Here is a 21,738-nt window from a genome sequence, read left to right as displayed (position 1 = left end):
AAAAATCAGACCTTGGTGAGTAACATGCACCTTCATGCTTTAAGTGGGTTTAACATAGCCATTGCTTCATTTTCTGTTGGATTGCAGGCATCTATCTCTATCAAAGAATCTGCAGTATATTTTGTTTTCCCTTTTATATGTCACAGTCCTAAGTGGAAAAAATAAATCAATAAAATCAGTCAAACTCGAATCACAAAATCACCCTGACGACGAATCTCAAAAATCATCGTCCTTATAAGATGATGGGAAATATTTCTCGCTTTCAGTCTAGCAAATAAATCAACGTTTTCGAACGACGCAGTCGCGTTTATTCCACCGCCTTTCATACGTGAACGCAGGTTCTGCAGCTAAAAGCTCCCACTGTGGACCTCCCTCGTTGTAAATTGTTTGTCACGCAGGCCTGAGTGGAGAGCCACTTTCCTGTCGAGCTTCCCATCAGGGAGTCAGTTCTGACAAGTCTGAATAAAAGGGGAAAAAGGAAAAAAAAAAAAAAAAGAAAGTCAGGAATCGCATGTACAAGCCCGGCTTCACAGGGGGAGAGGCATTTTATGAATCCGGCGTGTTTCTCCTGTCTCGCGAGAAACAAGTTGGGCGTAAAAGGCGACGCCGTTTGCTTGTACGGAGCAGTTTGAAGCCTTTTCATAGACATCCCAGATTAGACATCAGGGGGACTTTCCACAGAAGATAAATCTGATTTTAAAGTCTGTGCTCTTAATCCAGACTCCACGGTCACGAGACGGTGACCCGTGACAGTCTGGTTGTGGTTAAACCTTCTGGTAACCAAAGCTTGACTGGGATATAGCAAAGTTATACCCTCTCTCCCTCTCTCTTGGAAGAGCAATCGTGTTTTTTAGTGAATATTTCATGTTACTGGTTTAGATTAATCCCAACTGATAAAACATCTTGCATGAATCATTAAAAAGACAGAAAGAAAGAAGAAAAAAACAGTATAAAAACCTAAACCTGCTTCTCTTGGAACATTATGCTTCGCTCTTTATTTAAGATTCAAGCATTAGACCCGAGACAGTGATCACAAAACTCTGTTTAGATTGTGCAAGCAGCGTTTCAGCACTACAAAGGCAGCCACGTCTTTTTTCATGAAGGAGTTTACAAGTACTTCCTGCTTTACAGTGCTGCACTCCAGAGAAGGTGAGGGCTTTAATGTGCAATTGCACATCTAACAAAAAAACAAAACAAAAAACACGATTATGTCAGAAGCTGCGTGTACCATTCTCTCTGTTCAAAGGGGATTTGTGATCATATATTTTAATGTACTTTATAACAGATTCCACCTTTTGTTTGTGCTTCTGAGCCCTGCAACAAATGTTTGATATCGGGGCGCATAGTGGAAAAAGATCCGATCTTGAGGACAGACACCTCTGATCACGAGAACACCCCCCCCACACACACACACGCACACGCACACGCACACACACACACACACACACACACACACAACCTCTGCGCTGATTCCAAGTCTTGGACCGTGCTTGAAACGTCACCCCGTCCTCCTGACGTGACTCACGGCATTAGGATTTTTTTTTTTTGTCGCTCTTCTGGTCGCGTAATTGCGCTTCAGTGAAAGTCACGTGACCGGCGTCAACCCATTTTGGACTTGAAAACCTCAGACAGAGTAACAGCGGTGACTCTCGGAAATAAATGTAAAAAGAAATGTAAAAATAAATAAATAAATAAAAAGGGAAATCAATCATGTTGCCGCCTCATGACACACGGTGGAGTCACGCTGCCGATGGGCTCGTTGCGCTGCCGATGCGCTCCTGTGCGGGAAGTGGGGCTGAATGAACAGTTTCAGACAGAGTTGAGGGCTTCGCCTCTCTATTCCACCCACGCCCTGTAAATATAGGTTAATGAAGTAGCCTGTAGGCAGACGACAGGAGAGGCGCGCTTACCTTTTGTGTTTGCTGGTTGACTTTGCCGCATGCAGCATGAAGGGACCTCTCCGGCTCTGCACCTTTTATTTCAGCAATTTCAGGAGGGCCCACCTGAAACGCACGCTGAAAACTTTTACACGAGAGCCTCTCCCCTCCTGACTGTTATCAGCACCGAACCACATAGGAAGTGGCACGGAAATGACTGGCTGTGATCTCCAAATGAAAGAGAGATCACACTATTTGCTTAAAGGACCACATCTATGGCCGCTAATAGCTTTCATTGGCTCAATCTGGTTTTTTCTTCTTTGTTTTTTTTTTTTTTTTTTTTTTTCTGGTGGAGTTCAGAAACGGGCCCTTGCTTAATCTGAGGCCGGAATATGTTGTGACTTGGTTGAATATGTACATGTGCTGATTGCCCAAATGTCCTCCAATCAAGTGCCTAAAACACTCCCAGTGATTTGCTCCCCACTTTCACGTGATTTTCCTGAAACATGTGGGACTCGATTCGATTCTGCTGTTTGTAATTTCAGCAGCCATCCAATGCCAGGCGAGCACAGGCTCTCCAGCTGAACCCTGATGCAGGTGATCCACCTCAGAGCTGCTCAGACCTGCTGGACTACTTGTCATGTCGCCTGCAGACACAATCAGAATGTTTTTCTTGTTGTGTTTTTTTGTTTGTTTCTTTTTTCAAAGGAACAAGTCTAGAGCAAAACAAACACCCGCTTCTGAATGTCTAGGACATTTATCAATTGATTATTGAATATCTGTGAGTTAATCAACAAATAAACCAATCAAGGAAGCTCGTTTTTTCTGAATGTATTTTATTGCACTGTGAATGATTGCTTTGATGTTTTGTCAGTCCACCAGCATATTCTACACCACTAGTCTCAAACAAACAGTGGTTTCCAAAAGTCGGGGATGGAAAGGAACATAGATAGCAATGGTAACAGCACATCAATGCATTAAGTTATACAATAAATACAAAGCAGTACTTATGCAGAGGTTTCTTTAAAAAAACACAACAACTATATTATGGATGCTGAAGCTGTTTGTGTTGTCATTACTTACCTTATTTAAGTGATTTTTTTTAATGATTGTATACTCAACAGCCAAGGTCCCGAGTCTGTTTTGTTGTTAGCCAAACCTTGGCACAAACCCAATTAAGGTGCCTTCGTAATTTTACAGTTTTTTTTTTTTTTTACTTCTTTAGCAGTGTATTTTTCATTCCATTTCAGGTAGAGTAATAGTATAAGTACCATTAGCAATGACACGGACACAGTCTGTTTTAGTAAACTTCTATTTTAGCGTAACTTTAGCGTAACAAACTTATTTTCTTTTCATTGGATTTTTTTTTTATAAACCAAGATAACTCCGGGAAAGAAGATCGGTTTTCCTATGTTTTGGGGGTGGGTGTAAGCTGGAACTTCATTTCATTGTGTATTCATACTCCACACGTACAAATGCATATTCTGTAAAATGAGGTATTTAACCATACCAAATAATTGTATTATTGTCATAGGTAAATTAATGTAGAACCGAGTCAGAGACATAGGAAGACTAAAAATGATTGTTGATCTTAGTTTCTATTTTATTAGAGAGCACGGCAGGATATGGGCAGAATGCGGGTGTTCTCCGGTCTATATAACTCCGCCGCCATCTTACATTTCCCAGTCTCCGCTGTTCTGGCTGCGTCAGTCTCTGCCGTCTGCAGCTGCCTGTGAGGGAGTGGATGAGGGCTCCCCGCTGAAGCTGCTCCACACATTTTCCTCGACTTTTTCTTTTTCCTTTTTCCAAGTGGTTTTTACTCTCCGGAACCCAGTTGGACGGATTTTGTCGTATTGACAAGGGTAGGCTTCGACATTCAAAACTATTAGCTTTCCTCAGTTTTCCTCCTTTTCCCTACCCGGGTCCGTGTGAACGCCAGCAGGAGTGGAGTCGGTGGTTGTGTGTATGTAGGGGTGTGTGTGTGTGTTGGTGTGTATGTGTGTGTGTGTGCGGGCCAGCCAGCCGGCCGGGGATGGAGCTGCGGTAACCTGCGAGTAAACTGCTTTCACGGCAAATTTTTGGGATGATCCAGTCACCGCCTTTTTTGGGGCAAAAGCTCGTATTCTTAAGCTATTCGTCGACCTAATGTTTCTAAAGAACATTTAGGCTGTTTTCCCAGCCAGTTCTTAGACACGTTTGGATTGTATTACCCAATTCGGGAGCGAAAATAAACCCTCAGAGTTTGGATGAAACGTGGATATTTCGTCTGCTGGTTTTTTTTTTTTACAGCCGTTAACATTAGTGAAGGTTAGTTAGCCTGTTAGCTTACAAACCGTTGGCCACATTCCTCCATTGTGACTCATGTTTGGGCTTCTTGAGTTTCGTCTGAGTTTTTTCAGCTGTTTAACCAAAACTACTGGAGGTGGGGAGGACACGGCGGGGGTTTACCTTTAACCTCTTACGTGGTCGTGTCATCGAAGTGAAAACTGCACAAAGCGAGTTTGTGAATTGTATCGAAGTCGAAGTTGGAAGTTTGTGAGACTCGCCAACCTGTACGGAGCGTCGATGCTGTTTTTTTATGTACGTGTCACAGTTGAAGCAAAGTTTTTGTAGGTTATTTATTTATTTTTAGTCTGACTACAAGTCTCGGGTCAGCGTGTGTGTGTGTGTGTTTTTCCCTTTCGTCCTTTTAAACAAAGAGCGACAAAATTCCTCCAGCCGATGTTCTCCGGGAGGAAGACGAGGAGGAGCCTGACTGTGAAATCTGAGTCGCTGGTGTTTGGGGCAGAAAGTCGGGGGCAGCTGTGGAGAGGAGGCGGGGCGGCGCGCGGATTGTTCGGGTGCATGTCGGGGCGGCTTCAAGTGAAGAGCTGGAAAAAGCCGAATTTTGACCCACTCGGGATTTTTCTTGCTTTTGCTGTTTCTGCCGTCTCGCACCTTCCCACTTGTCCGAAGCGGAGCCGTCTGCCGCGGGACGTTTAGCATCTGGCATGCGTCAATTCGTACCCACCAGGGGACGTTTCGTACCTGCTTTGACTCTAATGCTTCCTGTCAGTGGCATGTAATTAAATAACTAATAAAAAAATAAATAAATAAAAAACAGAGATTTGAGGATTTTTTTGGGACAAATAATCTGAATCATTCATGAGAAGAAGAATGTAAAGTGGTACTTTCATATCACTTTATATTTTCTTGCAGTTTTAAGAAATTAAAAAGCGCAAGTATGAAACACATTAGTACATGCCTGTGTGTGTGTGTGTGTGTGTACTTCTACTTAATTTGGTCATTTTCTGGTATATTAACTTACTTTATTTAGGCTTTTAGGGATGAAATCTCTGTCCTATTGAATCATTTTAAGAGTTATGATCAAGCTATACTGGGAATTTGTTTAAGATTAAGAATGTAGATGAAGATATTTGCGTTAAATGTCAGGGTTTGGCACACATGGAGTTCCCGAGACGCACTGAAGTCAGAAAAATGTCCCATTTTTTTCAAATACTAAAGTGTTTTTGTTCATAAAACATGTTTGACAATTTGAAAGATTTCCAAGGATACCTAAAAGACTTTCATACAGTACAGTTAGGTTGAACATGGCAACTAAAATTATCAATTTAAAATCAAGTGGTACCTAATTTAAGGTGTTTTATTCAGACTTCTGAGAATATTTAATTGTCTTCTTTTGTGTTTGTGTGGTTCATCAGAGAAATCCCCAAGCAGGTTGCACAATGGAATAAAAAAAAAAAAAAGCTGATAAAACTTGCTGTCTCGTCAACACAATTTTTCTTTTTTCTTTTTTTTCTGATGATGCACAGAAATTTTTCAGACGGAAACGTAGGTGGTTTGTTTTGAGACGATCCACCTTTCCAGTGGTCTTGTCATTACCGGAACAATGATGGGTTTCCTGTTTCCTCTGCTACTGAATGTTGTCTAGATGTCGGCAGTGATTAGTGTTTGCCACCTGGTTCCGAGGCAGTCTTTCGAGGCATAAACAAATAAAAACTAATCTGCATGTGTGTGTAAGAAATGCTGGAGATCTCCCAGCTATAGAAAGGGATTCTGTGTCCACAGCTATGCAGCATTTTGCAGCTGAGACACAAAATACGACTCTGCAGCGGCTGCAGGCATTTGGTTCATTGTGGTGTTTGGCAGCGAGTACCGAGTGCTGCTGACCGTGCACTTTATCCGGCTCAGCCTGTGGCTGCTTCTTTTTCTCTCTGCTTTTGCCAATAATGGTTTACTTTGGCTCATTTACTCATCTGGAGGTATTGACTCCCTGTGTTTTCTACAGAAGAACTGAGTATTTGTCTCTGTATAAGGTGGATTGATGTAACTTATGTATTGTCTGATACAAAATGCTTTTTTTTATGTCAAGTACTGCATTTCCCACCCCTAGAAAATAATCATACGTTTGTTTTTGTTTTTTTTGTTTTGTTTTTTATGCCTCTACATGCCAGGAAACGGGTTGTAAAATTTAGCCACTAAAGTCTGCAGGCCAAATGGACAGAAATGTAATTTAGCCAGTGGTAATTTACCCAAGGCTCACTTGAACATAGCACTAATTTAGTGGGGGGGAGGGGGGAAAGGAGCTTCTTTTGTGTTTTGTTGGACTTTCAGGTTTTGTATCTTATAGAAACTGATTTTGAAATCCCTTTACATTAAGCTTTGTGTCTCCTGGCTCGCTTAGATTACAATAAAACACACTACACACATTTTTATATTTTACGTCAACGCTGTAACTTATCAGCAAAGTTGCTTCCAAGTTTTGGAAGCAATAAAACTGCATCTGGGGTGCTGCAAGTCAGCTTGTGTTGCACCTGACTTGCATAAAAAAAAAAGTTTGTTTCTCTAAGTGGACTGAGGCTTTGTTGACATGTTGCACGGCATGCGTATGTCATAGTTGCACAATCTTCACTCAAATCTGTGACAGCTGCTTAACAGGCCCAGCCAAGCGCAGCTAAAGGTGATGTTTTCCTTCCCTTTGCTGCACAGAACATCCCTCTAGTGGCTGCTGTGTTGGGCAACATGCATCTGGTTTTAATTATCCGCCTTTTAACCGCACCAGGCACAACTCTACATACTGGATTTCACATACGACTTCAAAGTAACCCACTGTTCAGATTCTTGTGGCAGCGCACACAGAAAGCAAGAAGTCCCGAAGTAACAAGTCTTTTCTTCTATTTTTTTATTTTTTTTAAATTAAGCTTTACTGTTTAACTTTAACATTTTCTCTCGGTCAAAATCCAGAGATTTCTCTTTTGCTCGTCTATAAAGGACAAACTCCCTCCTGTTTTCTAAGCCAGATGAAACGAACCGCTCAAACCGCCCGCGTGAATCATAAATGACTCCACTGTGTGCTTTGATTGTATGTTTGATTTGCATCCAGGCATGTATGAGGCATGTGGTTCTGATTAGGACTGCGTTGGGTTATACGAGGGCAGGCCAGCGGTGCCGGGAGGATGGCGTGTGAACAGCAAATTTGAGTTCATGGGTGGAAACAGCAGTCGTCGTCTCATTAAAGATGATTCAAGATTGGCTCTGTTAGTCACCCATCTAAACTACGGTGGTGGAGTTTCTCTTTGGATATCTGTTGCATTTGAGCTTCATCTACTCACATTTACAGAGTAGATTCGTGCCTGCCCTGTTTTAGTAGCTTGTTTCATCTATACTCCTACTTTTTCTTCCACCTCCTTTTTCCTTTTAGGTTTTGATCTGTCTAGGATTAACCTGGAATAAAACTTTCAAGTGAAAATGTGCAGGGTTTACCCCAGTACATAGTAAGCCTGGTGGGCCACCAGGCTTTACTTGTGCCCCCGCCAGGCTAAGCATTGCTTATTTACTTAAGTCTTTGCATTTTTTAAGACTATATAGTCAATATTCAGGTATTAGTCTTCCAATCTTTCTATTATACATAATTATCAAGTGATATTTTCAAAATTTCCAGTCAACTTTAAACATTTTTTTAACTCAAAAACATGACAGGCTGCTGGATGAATGACTGCCCCAGCACGCAACTACTGGGTTTAGCGAGTTTTCTTGGGGAACTGAATGTGTAACAATGTTTAATGACTGTTACTTTACTTTTTTTTTTCTAACTAGTTTAAAAAACAAAATTGTGTGAATGAGAGTTTAGTTTCCACAACGTTTCTGTCATGTTTTCCAACTGGATATATTTCGTGTTTGTATTTATTTATTTTTTTTAAGTCTTCTGAAAAATATTGTAGCCTTCTTATAGCCGGATTGTGCAGCAACTGGTAGGAGAGGGGCAGAGCTGCAACACTCTCGGACTATTTGAGATCTCATTAAAAAAAAAAAAAAAGAAGCAACAACCTTGGAAACCATAGACTGTTTTAAAACAGGAACCTTTTAAAGGCTCCCAGTAATAAAGCCGTCGTTAGCGGCTGCTTCTGTTCTATTTGAATAAACTTGGCTTAATCAGCTCCTCCATGTGTTACTGCTCTCACCCGATACCGGGACAGATGCGCTGCTCAGTCAGACATTAAGAGGTGGTTCTTAATCCTTCTGCAGACAGGATTTTAAGTTGCGTTTATTCAAATTCTTTCTGGATTTTGCACTTTCATAAACGGCTGATTGGACTCAATAGAATCAAGCTCTTGTTGGATTTTAAATGATTAAAGCCACACCTTTTTCTGCCAGACCAGAGCACTAACATAATAGTCAAAAAAGATGCTGTTGCAGTTTTGCATGTACTGTTACAATGCAAAGATTACATTTCATCTACTGACCAACGGCACTCTGAAACATAGCAACCACAGGGCTTTTTTTTTTTTTTTTTTGGACCAAGAGGATGGAACATTATTTTAGTTGTCGAAGTGTTGGCTCAGAGATCCAGGGTAGATTAGGGAAATTAGGTCTGCCAGCATTTGTCACTTGTTCCAGAGGCAGCTGCACTGGAGAGAAAGTACTGCTGCTGGTCACGCTATTGCTTCAGTACAATAAAAACCGCTTATTGCTCCTAAACTGTTCAGATATCACACATTTCTACAGAGGATAGAGTCGTTATTCCTTTTTTATTTCCTTGTTTGAGTTTTGCCACCGAAGGACAAACTCGAATATTTTCTCTTGTCCTGATTCCAGTTTTGCTGAGCTAAAATGTACCTTCAAACGAACAATTTGTTCAGTAGAAATTGAAGTTAACAATTTTTAAAAGGAGAAAAAAAACGAGATCAGCTCAAAAGGAGCTTAATTAATCCGTCGCTTATCCGGGAAGGATGGTAGGGACTGGTATCCTTTTGTAGAGATCGTTGGGTTGCCACCAGTTCGTCACAGGACAAACAACTACACATACAGTTAGTTGTACCTGTGTGTCTCTAAATGATTTGCGCTCTCATTCCCGTGGATGTAAAAGCAGGGATGAGCAACAAACCCCAGAAAACCTCTGTCTCCTGGAAAATTACATGTAGTTTAATTACATGCGATTAAGCAAAGTTAGAGGGACTGTTATGTGATTGTCTGAAACAGAAACTAGACCTCCCCTCTTGTGAATATCCTGTCATTTTAGTCATTACTGTGATTTCTGACACAAGATGGACGGGTGTTTATAGGAGTCAAACACTGTTTGTGTTGACTGATAGGATTTCTCTTTGAGCGCTTCAGAGGTTTTGTTTCTCTAGCAGAACCTGTTGTTTCCTTTCATAAAAGTCTACAATAAGTTTGTTTTTGACACAAGTTCCTGTCCCGCATGTTTTCAGAACTCTTCGTAAACCAGACCTTCAGCTAAATCGGTTCATTTTGGGTTCATAAATGTTAATGTTGCATGTCAGACAGTCTCACGTGTGCTGCTTTTATAAATATTGAGAGTTTTTGGTCAAGTTAGAGCAGTGTTTCTCAGTTCCAGTCATCACGCCCCCTTACCCTGCATGTTTTAGGTGTTTCCTGTCTGCCACACACCTGGATTGGATTTGTGAGTGATTAACAGCCTTCTGCAGCTCTTGATGGTCGTGCAATCATTTGAATCAGCGGTTCTGGCGTAAAGGCACATCTAAAATATGCAGAACAGGACTGGTGTTGAGATGCACAAAGTTAAAGTAATGTCTGGTAGAGTTAGTGGCAAGCAGCATCAGAAATGATAAAATGAGACAATTTCCTGATCTGAACTCAAACTTCTGAGATAAAAAAAACTCCTCAAAAAACAAAGTTGTAGTCTTTACAGTGGCAATGTGACCCTGACCTCTATACCTGTGGAAAAATAAGCCAATAGATGGAAACTGAGTGACTGACTTTATTTGCTGTTTTGGGCTGGGTTGTGTTTTTATTTTCCTGGGTAGAAGCTGTAGCTGGGTTTATATACTGTAGGAAGTGTACTTTTGTTTTATTGTCTCATTAATCGGTTTAAATATGTTTTTTGCTCTAGTTTCTCATATGGCACCACTTTAATTTGAAGGGACATTCAAACTAGCATGTTGTAAAGAGAACGCATTTATTTTCCTATTTTACTGTTATGTTAATTTTCACATGATGGTTTTTGAGAGTATTCAGACTCCACAGGTTCAAACATTTCTGATTTTGACAAACCTTTGTAGACATTTTTTCTTTACTCCCAACTTTTGTTTCTGTCATAACATTTATCTTCCACAGTGTGAATTGAAAATGCCCCGTTTTCAGTTTTGCCCCCTTTCCCCTGCTAAATTAATCCCTTTTGCTTGCTCTACCTCTCCTGCCATTGCCAGTATTTACTTTCCAGCAGTGTGTGGTTTCGGCTTCAAAGCCAGCTCAGGAATGCGAGCGCCCTCCTCCCTCCCGTTGCCTCTTCTCTCCACCCAGCGCTGCACTTCCCTCGTCCTTCCTCGCTGGTAGCTGCTGCCCTTAATGGAGGCTTTTGTGTGTGAGCTGCAACTGTTTGCATATCTGTCTGAAACGGGAAGAGGAAACCCAAGAAAGGGAGGAGGCAGAAAAAATAAAAGAAAACACTATAAAGTCACTCGTCTGGGCTTTTTCCTTTGAACTAATATCATCTTTAATTTCAGCTGCTCTTTGAGTGCTTTGCTCTTTGAGTGATGTTGGATGTGTAATGTGAAGATGGAGGTAGAAATATTTAACAATGTGCTGTTTTTTTTCCCCTCTGCAGATCAGGAAGCTGTGTTGGGTGTGGTTTGAGAAAGAAACATGGCTTCCCAGGGTGAGTTGTTGAGGTTCAGAGGTCATCTTTGCACAATTGTAAAAGTTGTCGAGCCTTTTTTTTTTTTTTTTTTTTTGTTAATTCTTGTGTAGGCCTGTCGCAATAAATCAAAAATCGCATGATAAATTAAAACAAAGTCAAAAAGTTCCATTTGGATAATTTATTGTTTTTCCTGTTTCTCTCTCTTCCTACAAAAAGCCAGTTGACCAAAGTCTTCATATAATTAAAATTGCTTTTATTTTTTGTTTCTGTTTTTATTTGGAATATTTCAAATGTCTTCCATTTCCAGTATTAAATGTTTATTAGAATTTAAAGTTTGATCTTTGAGAATGTTTTCTTGCATAACTTATTACTTACACATTCTCAAAACAACATTGTTGTTTATCACAATAACTTCTGGAACATTTTCTTGTCCAGCAGAATGTGTTATTGTGACAGGCCTATTCTTGAGCACAAATATTCATCTATTGAGTTCAGTTTGAATGTTTGGCTAGATGTAGTTTGATGAAGTGACTCTAAAGTTGGCTGAATTTGCGTCTCCTCAGCTGATCTGATGGAATTGGACATGGCTATGGAGCCGGACCGCAAGGCGGCCGTCAGCCACTGGCAGCAGCAGTCCTACCTGGATTCAGGGATTCATTCAGGGGCCACCACAACTGCTCCCTCCCTCAGCGGGAAAGGCAACCCTGAGGAGGACGACCTGGACAACAACCAGGTCCTGTATGAGTGGGAGCAGGGCTTCAACCAGAACTTCTCCCAGGACCAAGTACAAGGTATGTTTCACCTGTTCTCTGCCTCCCTATAGACGATTAGGAAGCAATGGTTAAAGTAAGCCAACGTTGAGTGACTAAACATCCCCTCTCTCTGTCCTAGACATAGACGGTCAGTACGCCATGACGCGTGCGCAGCGGGTGCGTGCGGCCATGTTCCCAGAGACTCTGGAAGAGGGCATGCAGATCCCATCCACGCAGTATGACGCTACAAACCCCACCAACGTCCAGAGGCTGGCGGAGCCATCACAGATGCTCAAACATGCTGTGGTCAATCTGATCAACTACCAAGATGACGCCGAGCTCGCCACCAGAGCCATACCGGAACTCACCAAGCTACTCAACGATGAGGACCAGGTCATCATCCTCAGAAATATTTGGCCCAGATTAGGGCTGGCCAATGTCTTTTAAAGTAAATCTTCAGAAACCAAAAATTCAGTTTATGAACAAAATTGGTTCATTGCCCAGCCCTATCCCAGAGCTTTTTTCCTTTTTTTTTTTACACAATGTTCAAAATGACACATCATTCCATCTTCCATTCAGGTGGTAGTTAACAAAGCAGCAGTGATGGTCCACCAGCTTTCGAAGAAGGAAGCTTCTCGTCACGCCATCATGCGCTCCCCTCAGATGGTCTCTGCGATCGTCAGGACCATGCAGAACACCAACGACATGGAGACCGCGCGCTGCACGGCAGGAGCTCTGCACAACCTGTCCCATCACAGAGAGGGGCTGCTGGCCATCTTTAAGTCTGGAGGAATACCGGCTCTAGTTAAAATGCTCGGGTAGGAGGCGCAGGGATGGTTCCCACCGGTAGCGAGCGTTTCCCAACTTGTCGAGTTTGTGCAACTGAACGGTTTCTCCTCCGCAGCTCGCCGGTTGATTCCGTCCTGTTCTACGCAATCACTACCCTCCACAATCTTCTGCTGCACCAAGAAGGAGCCAAGATGGCCGTCCGCTTGGCCGGCGGTCTTCAGAAAATGGTGGCTCTGCTCAGCAAAACCAATGTTAAGTTCCTGGCCATCACCACTGACTGTCTGCAGATACTGGCTTATGGAAACCAGGAAAGCAAGGTGAGGAAGGGGTCAAAGGGAGAAAGCTACATGTCAGAGCAGCTCTGACATGTAGCCTAATCTGGCTTTGTTTGTGTGTAGCTGATTATTCTGGCGAGTGGTGGCCCCCAAGCACTGGTCAACATCATGAGGACCTACACGTACGAGAAGCTCCTGTGGACCACAAGCCGCGTCCTTAAAGTTCTGTCGGTCTGCTCCAGTAACAAACCGGCCATTGTTGAAGCTGGTATGTCTTTAACCCTAAGGAACCGTTTATGATGAGTGGATTTCCCAGCAGCAGGCCGTTCCATATGTAACACTGTGTGTCTGTTCAGGAGGTATGCAGGCTCTGGGTCTCCACCTGACAGATCCAAGCCAGAGACTGGTCCAGAATTGTCTCTGGACCCTCAGGAACTTGTCAGATGCTGCCACCAAACAGGTGAGGGCAGCTGCAGCAACTCTATTTGAATCTAACACAAGACTGCATAGTTACAGAATCCATTTTTATTTGATGAAATGTAAGACTAGAACATTTTTTTCTTCATCTGAAGTTCCCAGTATCTATGTTAAGCAGTTTTCTGTTTGCTTTCAAGGAGGGAATGGAAGGTCTTCTGGGAACTCTGGTTCAGCTGCTCGGCAGTGACGACATCAATGTGGTGACCTGTGCTGCTGGGATCCTTTCTAATCTGACCTGTAACAACTATAAGAACAAGATGATGGTCTGCCAGGTGAGATTACGTTCAATTTATTGGCTTCATTTGCACATTTGTCTTTAATAAACTGCAGTCAGTTACTTGCTGCCCATTGACCATTGAATTATGCAAATTGGAATGATAAAAATTAATTTTTCATGTTTTTGTGAGCTGGTTTTCCAGGAGTATCAAAATGAGTGTTTTTTGAGAAACTGCCAAGAAAATAGGAAGTGGTAGGAGGAGGATGACAAAGCGGCGTGATTTTTAAATGACCTGCAGCGTGAAGAAACGTGTTTGTGTGGTTTCAGTTGCTTTTCTTGTATAATGGAAACACCGCAATTGCAAAATAGTTTTTTCAACATTAGTGGCATATCAGCAGAGTCTTGCTGACGTTTGTAATGTAAAGGCAGCTATGGTTTTGTTTCTTGTTCCTACAGTTAGTAAGATCCTCCTCTAATTTTCAGCAGCGTTTTTGTTTTTGTGCTGTAATTTCTCCGAACCTGTAGGTCGGAACCCTACAGGTTATCTGTTCATGCTTCATCCATTCATCTGTTGCGTTGTGCGTTTCAGGTTGGAGGCATTGAGGCGTTGGTTCGCACAGTGCTGCGGGCCGGAGACAGAGAAGACATCACAGAGCCAGCCATCTGCGCCCTGCGCCATCTCACGTCTCGACATCAGGATGCAGAGATGGCCCAGAATGCCGTGCGGCTGCACTACGGCCTGCCTGTGGTCGTCAAGTTACTGCATCCACCATCACACTGGCCCCTCATCAAGGTACGCGAGCGCAAGCTTCTGCTCTCAATTTATGTTTCAAATATGTCAAGCATTTTCTAGATTTATGTCTGAGGTTTTTGTTAATTCCATAGTGGTGCTCAGTCCAAAGCAAACATCTTAAACATGCTGTGTTATTTTCCCATCAGGCTACAGTCGGTCTGATCCGTAACCTAGCTCTGTGCCCCGCCAACCACTCCCCCCTGAGGGAGCAGGGCGCCATCCCCAGACTGGTCCAGCTGCTGGTCAGAGCCCACCAGGACACGCAGAGACGCACCAGCATGGGAGGCACACAGCAGCAGTTTGTGGTAAGAGCAGCTCACGCAGAACTCCAAGACGATCCTCCATAAGCTCTCGCACGCTTACAGAGCGGCCATAAGAGCTCTAATGACATCCTGTGGAGGGCAGGATGAGCAGGCGGTGCTGGGCTTACCCCATCCTGACGGAGTGTTTGCATTAACAGGAGGGAGTCCGTATGGAGGAGATCGTGGAGGGCTGCACAGGAGCACTTCATATCCTGGCCAGAGATCTCCATAACAGAGTGGTCATCAGAGGCCTCAACACCATCCCACTCTTTGTACAGGTATGTCTTCTGTTGTCTGTTTGGAGGTAGAAATGTAGGGATGAATTTGACTGTGAGCTTCTGTCTGTGTGCAGCTGTTGTACTCTCCCATTGAGAACATCCAGCGCGTAGCAGCAGGCGTCCTCTGTGAGCTGGCCCAGGACAAAGAGGTGGCAGAGGCCATCGAGGCCGAGGGGGCCAGCGCCCCACTGACAGAGCTGCTGCACAGCCGCAACGAAGGAGTCGGTACGTCCAGAGGAATGCCTGCTTATTATTTCTTCATCATGTTTCTTTTTCCAAACGGCTACTTAACTGAAATCAATGCAAAAGTTTATTTTATATAAAGAGCCATAGGGACTATTGAGGCTGGACAATATGGCTTAAAAATAAAATCAGATTTTTAAATACTTTTCTATTAAAATTTTTCATATTATTTTAAATGTTTTTTCTTGTTTTATTTTAAAGAGACTAACAGAATATATATATATATATATATATATATATATATATATATATATATATATATATATTAAATGTGGCTTTTAATTCAATCATCCCTTTTGTGATGAGTATCATTGCCTGACTCCAAGACCTTTTGTCATATTAGCAGAATATAGATGTGATTTTACCAGATCTATTGTCTTAAAATTATTGTTTTAATGAGGGCGGAGAAAAGCTTAAATAACTTTTTAATTTCTCCTGTATGAGTTCTTATAAAATTACTACTTCGTTTTACTATTATGGCTTTATTCTCATATTAATTTGACTTTATGACTCAATTCTTGGGGGTGTATATTTTACCAGAGTTGATCTGAATGAAAAATCCAAACGAATAGAAGCTGTAAAAAAAAAAAAAAAAGCTCGTCAAGCAAGATGGCGGCCTCAGCAGCTGCCGTCATTCAGTACTGCAGAGTGAATTGGTGAAACAAACCAAACAGATTTTCCAAAAAATGTAATCTTCAAAAATTTGGTTAATCACGTCAAATCAATTTATCACCCTGCCTTGGTGTTTGTTTAATACAATTTAATCATTAAAGCTGCAGCGGCTCCTTCTAAAGCCATGTTCTTCCTCATGTCCTTCCCCAGCAACATACGCAGCAGCAGTTCTGTTCCGCATGTCGGAGGACAAACCTCAAGACTACAAGAAGCGCCTGTCTGTGGAGCTGACCAGCTCTCTGTTCAGGACAGAAGCAATGTCCTGGAATGAGGTACTGGCAGCTTTTTCTTCTTCTCATAATGGTCTTTATCGTCCAGACTGCTACTTCTCTGTTCACACATTTTCTGCGTTTCCACAGACTGGAGACCTGGGTTTGGACATCGGAGCACAGGGAGAGCCTCTGGGCTACAGACAAGATGGTGAGTTGCCTTCTCGGGTTTATGCTTCTGCAACACTTTCACGTGAAAAGAGGCACCAAAACGCCAGAGCAGCTGAGCTCATGACCCAATTAGTCTTACTTTAGATCTCAAGGAAAGTTCGGCGGAAATCTTTAAACTTTTTAACAGTAACTACCTGGTGTGTACAGTCATTTTAGTGGCTGGGGGGGTCACAGGAAGTTCCAGTCTGCTGCTCTGTTTACTTTTCAGAGGGTTGGAGGGAACATTTCTCAGGTCTTATTTGCATTTCTGCTTCCAAACTCATTTACCATCCGCGGCACCAAGTGAACTGCAGCATAAACTGGGACTGAATTGCTTCCACATGTGGGCCGATGAGCCGCCATGCAGCCTGCCGGTGGACGAACTGTGTGCCGTGTTGCTGTGCGGTGTTTCGTTGAAATAATCGTACTACTGTGTGACTGTGTGGTTTTTAACATGCTTCTGACCGCTGCTTTGCTTCCCCTGCTTCTCCTCCACCCTCGCTCCCCCCCCAGACCCAAACTACCGTCCCTTCCACTCTGGCGGCTACGCCGGGGACGCCATGGGCATGGAGCCCATGATGGACCACGATCTGGGTGGAGGGCACCACCCAGGCCAGGACTACCCACCCGTAGAAGGGCTGCCTGACCTGGGCCACGCCCCCGAGCTGATAGAGGGCCTTCCACCTGGCGACTCAAACCAACTGGCCTGGTTTGATACCGACCTGTAAATAGCGAGAGCACCATTACACTACACTTTCTACTAGGTAAGACTCACTTCTCATTCCACTTTGTAGCCTTCTCCAAGCAGCACAGCAGGGAGTATCCCAGATAAATGTTAGTAGGAGGAGGAGACTCACTCTGGCTGTTGCATGTCCGGACGGCTCCGGCTCTGAAGCTGTGTGATGTGGCGTTTGATCTCTGTGTGTGGTCCTCCACCAGACCCAGTGGCCTCCACTTCCTCTCCTTGAACGCCTTTCTTCTTTCTCTTCTCCTTCCAGCTGTATCATGTGATCTGGATGAACCTGCATCGTGATTCGCCCATATGGAGGAGGCGGGGTCTCAGAAAGTGCCTGAAGATGACTCAACAACAGCAAGCAGTTTCCTGTCTACAGGAGCTCCATTGGGACAAAGTAGATTTTTTTTTATTTTTATTTTTCCTCAGTGTGGTTCGGTTCTGGTCTCTCAGCTTCTTCGAAGGCCGAATTTAATCCCGACACGAAACACAGATTTTGATCTCGATGAGCTTTTTGTTTTTGTTTCTTTTCTGCTTTTTTCCAACAAGTTTTTTATGCATTTTGTTTTTTCATTTTTAATACCTTGTTTTACTTTTTTATTCCGTTTTAAGTCTGTAATGGTACAAACTGAACTTAGCTTGCTTTTTCATTTTTCTGCATTATGATACTCATGTTTTTTGTTTTTTTTTCTAGCCCCTTGTACTTTAAGTCTAAGTGTTTCTTGTTTTTCTTTTAAAGTGGTGATGCTCCATCCAAAAGAACTGGATGAGATTTTAAATGGTGTCCAAACACTAAAGGTAATCAGTTGAATTGTATTCTAATGATCAAGTGTAACATTGTGTAGCTTTTGTACAAAAAAAAAAAACAAACAAAAAAAACATGAATTGGAAATCATGGTCCAAATATCGAGCTATTTTCTTGCTTTAAAGGAGGACACCGACGTGTCCCAGCTGTTCCAAAGGGGGGTTAGCTGACCGAGCTGGGTGGGCGTGTCTGTAAGAACGGGGGTGGAGACGTGCTCCTATTGGTCTGCTGTTACTAAGGGGTGAAGTAGTGAGGCGCTGGTTGCTTGTAGCCTGCTGTGTTCTGAAACAATAAAACGGACTGTCATTTCACCCAGGTGTCTGTCTCATTTCAGCGACAAGTTTGGTTTTGAGAAACTTGAACTCTTCTTCACGTATTCAGCACCACTTTATAACATTTCACATTTTTACCAGGATATTCTCCTGACTAATTAGCAGATTCACAGGTATTTTTGTGCAGGTGGGAACAGAACAATCATTCAGACTTGTAACTCGGCTTAAAGTGTCTTAACAGATGAGAAAACGTCTCGAGTCATGAGGACGGCATCACAGACCACAGAAACATCCAAGTAATGCAATATTTCACCCCACTGGAAGAATTCATTAAACAGCACACTGGGGTCAACTAGAGGAGACCATAGTGACGCTGAGGTCACATCATTTATAAAAACTAGACTCATCTGAAGCATGTTAAAACCTGGAGGAAACAAACCGCTGACTTCAAACCCTTGATGCATTTGGTTTACTGGGCGGAAACATCCCATAAAAAGATAATTAACCTCCAGCCTGTACACTTGCATTTATGTTCTACTTGATGGAAATAGATGATAAAATTAGGAGTGAACACTGGAAGTGTTATTCACTCCTTTTTCCAGAATTGTCCTTAAAAAGAAATTCCCCTTTTCCAGGCTAAAGTTGGGATTTTTGTGCAACAGTGTATTCGTGTAAATTTCTACTCCAAAAAATTCAGAAATTTTTAGAGTAATAGAAATTGAGCAGGAGCTCATTTTTAAAACTCAGAAATGTTCAAGTTTTACGCTAGAAAATCTGAGATCTTGATTCTGCAGTGCATCTATAGTGTATTTTCTATCTACAGTTTCATACTGTTTTCTGCCTGATTAGTCTCCCGATATTTTCCTTGTATTCTTCAATGGGAACGTCAACAGCTGAGTTATTTTCAAACAGCGTTTCACTTTCCCGATGAAGTCGACGTCGTGCAACAGCGGCAGACGCAGCTGTGAACCATCCACAGCTCCCGGCTCCCGTTGACGCCGAACTGATGCCCTGTGAAACTGCAGGTGACTGTGTGTGTGTGTGTGTGTGTGTGTGAGAGTGTGTGGACACTTGAATTTCACACTTGGCAGATCCTTTTTCCAAAGCTTGCCGGCACCGCCGTCATTAATAGATGAACTCTCCTGTGTCGCATGTGCTCAGATTGTATTACCGCGTCTGACCTCGTCCACACTAAACATACAAAGTGCAAAGTATTTATATTTTTAAATGAAATCCCAACCGTTTTTCACAGGCTCTCCTGTTAGAAGAGGCCATCATGAACACAGGTCTGTGCTGACCTAAGCTCATTTATCTCCTGAGTGTTGTGCTGTAGAGGCAGAGTATTCATTGTTGACTGTCACAGCACACACACACACACACACACACACACACACACACACACACACACACACACACACACACACACACACACACAGCCACGCTGAGAGCTAATCTAATGAGTCAATATTCTGTCATTAAAGCCAAATGGGAGCATCTCAACAGACTCCAAGGTCAGTGCTGTGATGCATGTGACAGGCCGAATTACTGCTCATGATGTAATCCTGTGCAGACGGATGGATGTTTTCAAATGAGCTGTCAACTCTGGTGACAACAGCAACATTCTTTTCCGTCACTGATCCATCTTGTGACTGAAGGGAGTCACAACGAACGGGCCGATATCCGAACTGCGTGATTTAGCGGCGCGTGAAGCTTTCGGCGTGCAGGAGCTGCTGACCGAGACTCAAATCATCACAACAAATTTATTAAAACAAGCGAAACGCCGAACCCAACCGAGCCGAGCTCTGATTGGTTTTCAAGTACCAGCCAAACAAAAAGTCCTGTTTCTGAGGATGTTTCAGTCCCAGACAGACAAACTTTATGAGTGTCCCATCAGCACCGGATTGAAGAGCAGTAAAATGCCGTTACTGTCGGGGTCACGCGAGGGTCACTGGAGGTGGAAGATGGAAAAACGTCTAGGATCCAGAGAGCTCCTGGAGGATTTCTGCAGCCCGTGTGGCCACATCAGCAGGACACCTAAAACAAAGCAAAAATAAATAAATAAAAATATATATATTATTCATAATCTCAGCATGGAGACGGAAACAATGAATGTGTCTAACATGTCTTCTCAATAGCTGCATGCTTGTTCTACCTTATAAAGCGCAAAAGAATATTCTGCTCCATATGCACTTAAAATGAACTACATTGCATTTGTTCTGATTTTACTTACATCTGTGTCAAAATCATAACAGTTTTCAGATTATCATTCTCACTGTAACAATAGCATGAATGCATAAAGTCCACAGTTGACACAGTCAGCTCTAACATAACGGCTCAGACACAAAACGCTTCACTGATCTATGATGAAATGAATGAAAAAATAATAAATAAATCAAACACGGTTTCACGCATCCACTTAACACTCTGAATACAGGTGTATCTATAAGCAGCGATATCACTGAAAGTTCAATTATTTCAGTAATTCGACTGAAAAGAGAGAGAGAAAAAAAGAAACTCACACAGATTCATTTCTACACGTCCGCTCACGCCTCTTAGCTTAATTACCGTCCTCATAATTGATCTAATTAAAACGTCCCCCAGGGGCCTCGCAGACCCTCGAAAGTTTTGGCATTTGGATAAAGTGAGTGAGTTCAAGCTGCAGTTTGGTCACTGATTACATCCTCAACACGTCGTGCTGGCAAATACACACACTGTGCCGCTCCAAGGAGGACGAGGAGAAACAGTCCAGCTAAAGATGGTTTCAGTAGAAATGATCGGAATTGTTCAATTTTCAATATATTTGATCGGACCACCCTTAATTTACAAATGTAGTACAATATTGGTTTCCATTTTTATTAGGAACATATTTCTGGTCATACCAAATATGTGAAAGAGGAGTTTCTGTAATGTTGGAATCTTGCTCCGTCATTAGCATATTTTATAAGTAATCAATAGTGTTAGCACAGTGATAAACTTTCCTTGCGTTTCCCTTGAGAAACTAGATCTACACCTTAACTTTAGCAGCATTTTGAAATGCTCTGCTCCCTGACAGACTGAGGCTGAAAGCCGAAAAGCTTAAAACAGCAAAATCTTAAAAAGTAATATGTTTAGCTTTTACTCGTTTCTGCAGAAAGTCTTGCTCTCTCTCGCCTTCTGGCAGCCTGAATGAATCGCAGACATGTCTTAGAAAATGTGCTCCCTTCAAATAACCTCAGTATGCCTCATGGTGCCTTCACAGAACAGGAAAAATATAAGTGGCTCTGAGTGCAACGCTAGCAACACTCTGCATTGTCCGCACCATGTGTATCATCAGCAAGGGGGCCAGATCACAGCTGAGCAGATGGTGCCCTTCGATGCTCACTTGTTTCTGGAACATATTGCCAGGACCTTATGAAAAATCACCCCATAATCCCCCTGCCCCCCTTTCTTTTCTCTTCTTTTTTTAGTTTGTTTCTGGTCCTGCCTCATAGTTCCACAGCTGCTGAACGTCAAAGATTTCTGCTGCAGCTGCTTCACGAATTTTGAGTCCAAAAAGTAGACAAAGTTGTTTACAGAAGGAGCGTTTTGGTTCCACGTTTGATGCCGGTGCGGATATCACAGCGCCTTAGCATTCGTGACGACTTTGACCGACCTGAACGTGGCGGTGAGCCAGGATCAGGGTCTTTTTGGAGGGGATGTGGCGGGGGGGGGGGGTTGAGGCTTTTCTTCAGGAGTTG

The 21,738-nt window shown here is 42.7% G+C and overlaps 2 protein-coding genes across 4 annotated transcripts in view; one reads left to right on the top strand and one right to left on the bottom strand.

The window, feature by feature from the left end:
• Positions 1-3,566: 3,566 nt before the first annotated feature.
• ctnnb1 (catenin (cadherin-associated protein), beta 1) lies at positions 3,567-18,061 on the top strand. The gene is made up of 17 exons (XM_055042321.1): positions 3,567-3,739; positions 10,963-11,013; positions 11,559-11,786; positions 11,887-12,140; positions 12,327-12,565; positions 12,652-12,853; positions 12,935-13,079; positions 13,168-13,271; positions 13,426-13,560; positions 14,095-14,298; positions 14,445-14,603; positions 14,759-14,878; positions 14,953-15,103; positions 15,944-16,065; positions 16,153-16,213; positions 16,726-16,976; positions 17,211-18,061. The coding sequence occupies exons 2-16, from the start codon at positions 11,001-11,003 to the stop codon at positions 16,938-16,940; spliced, it is 2,352 nt and encodes a 783-aa protein (XP_054898296.1). The 5' UTR covers positions 3,567-3,739; positions 10,963-11,000; the 3' UTR covers positions 16,941-16,976; positions 17,211-18,061.
• The window catches only part of ulk4 (unc-51 like kinase 4), a 78,001-nt gene continuing 74,054 nt past the window's right edge, over positions 17,792-21,738 (bottom strand). For all 3 annotated transcript variants that reach the window (XM_055042306.1, XM_055042305.1, XM_055042310.1), the window contains one exon: positions 17,792-20,056. In XM_055042306.1, coding sequence (XP_054898281.1) covers positions 19,996-20,056 — 61 coding nt within the window. In that variant the 3' untranslated portion in view covers positions 17,792-19,995. The remainder of the gene's footprint in view (positions 20,057-21,738) is intronic.

The sequence above is a fragment of the Poeciliopsis prolifica genome, unplaced genomic scaffold (assembly GCF_027474105.1).
Source record: "Poeciliopsis prolifica strain line A6 unplaced genomic scaffold, Auburn_PproV2 SCAFFOLD017, whole genome shotgun sequence".
In the NCBI taxonomy this organism is placed as follows: domain Eukaryota; kingdom Metazoa; phylum Chordata; class Actinopteri; order Cyprinodontiformes; family Poeciliidae; genus Poeciliopsis; species Poeciliopsis prolifica.
This window is presented reverse-complemented; position numbering and strand designations above follow the sequence as displayed.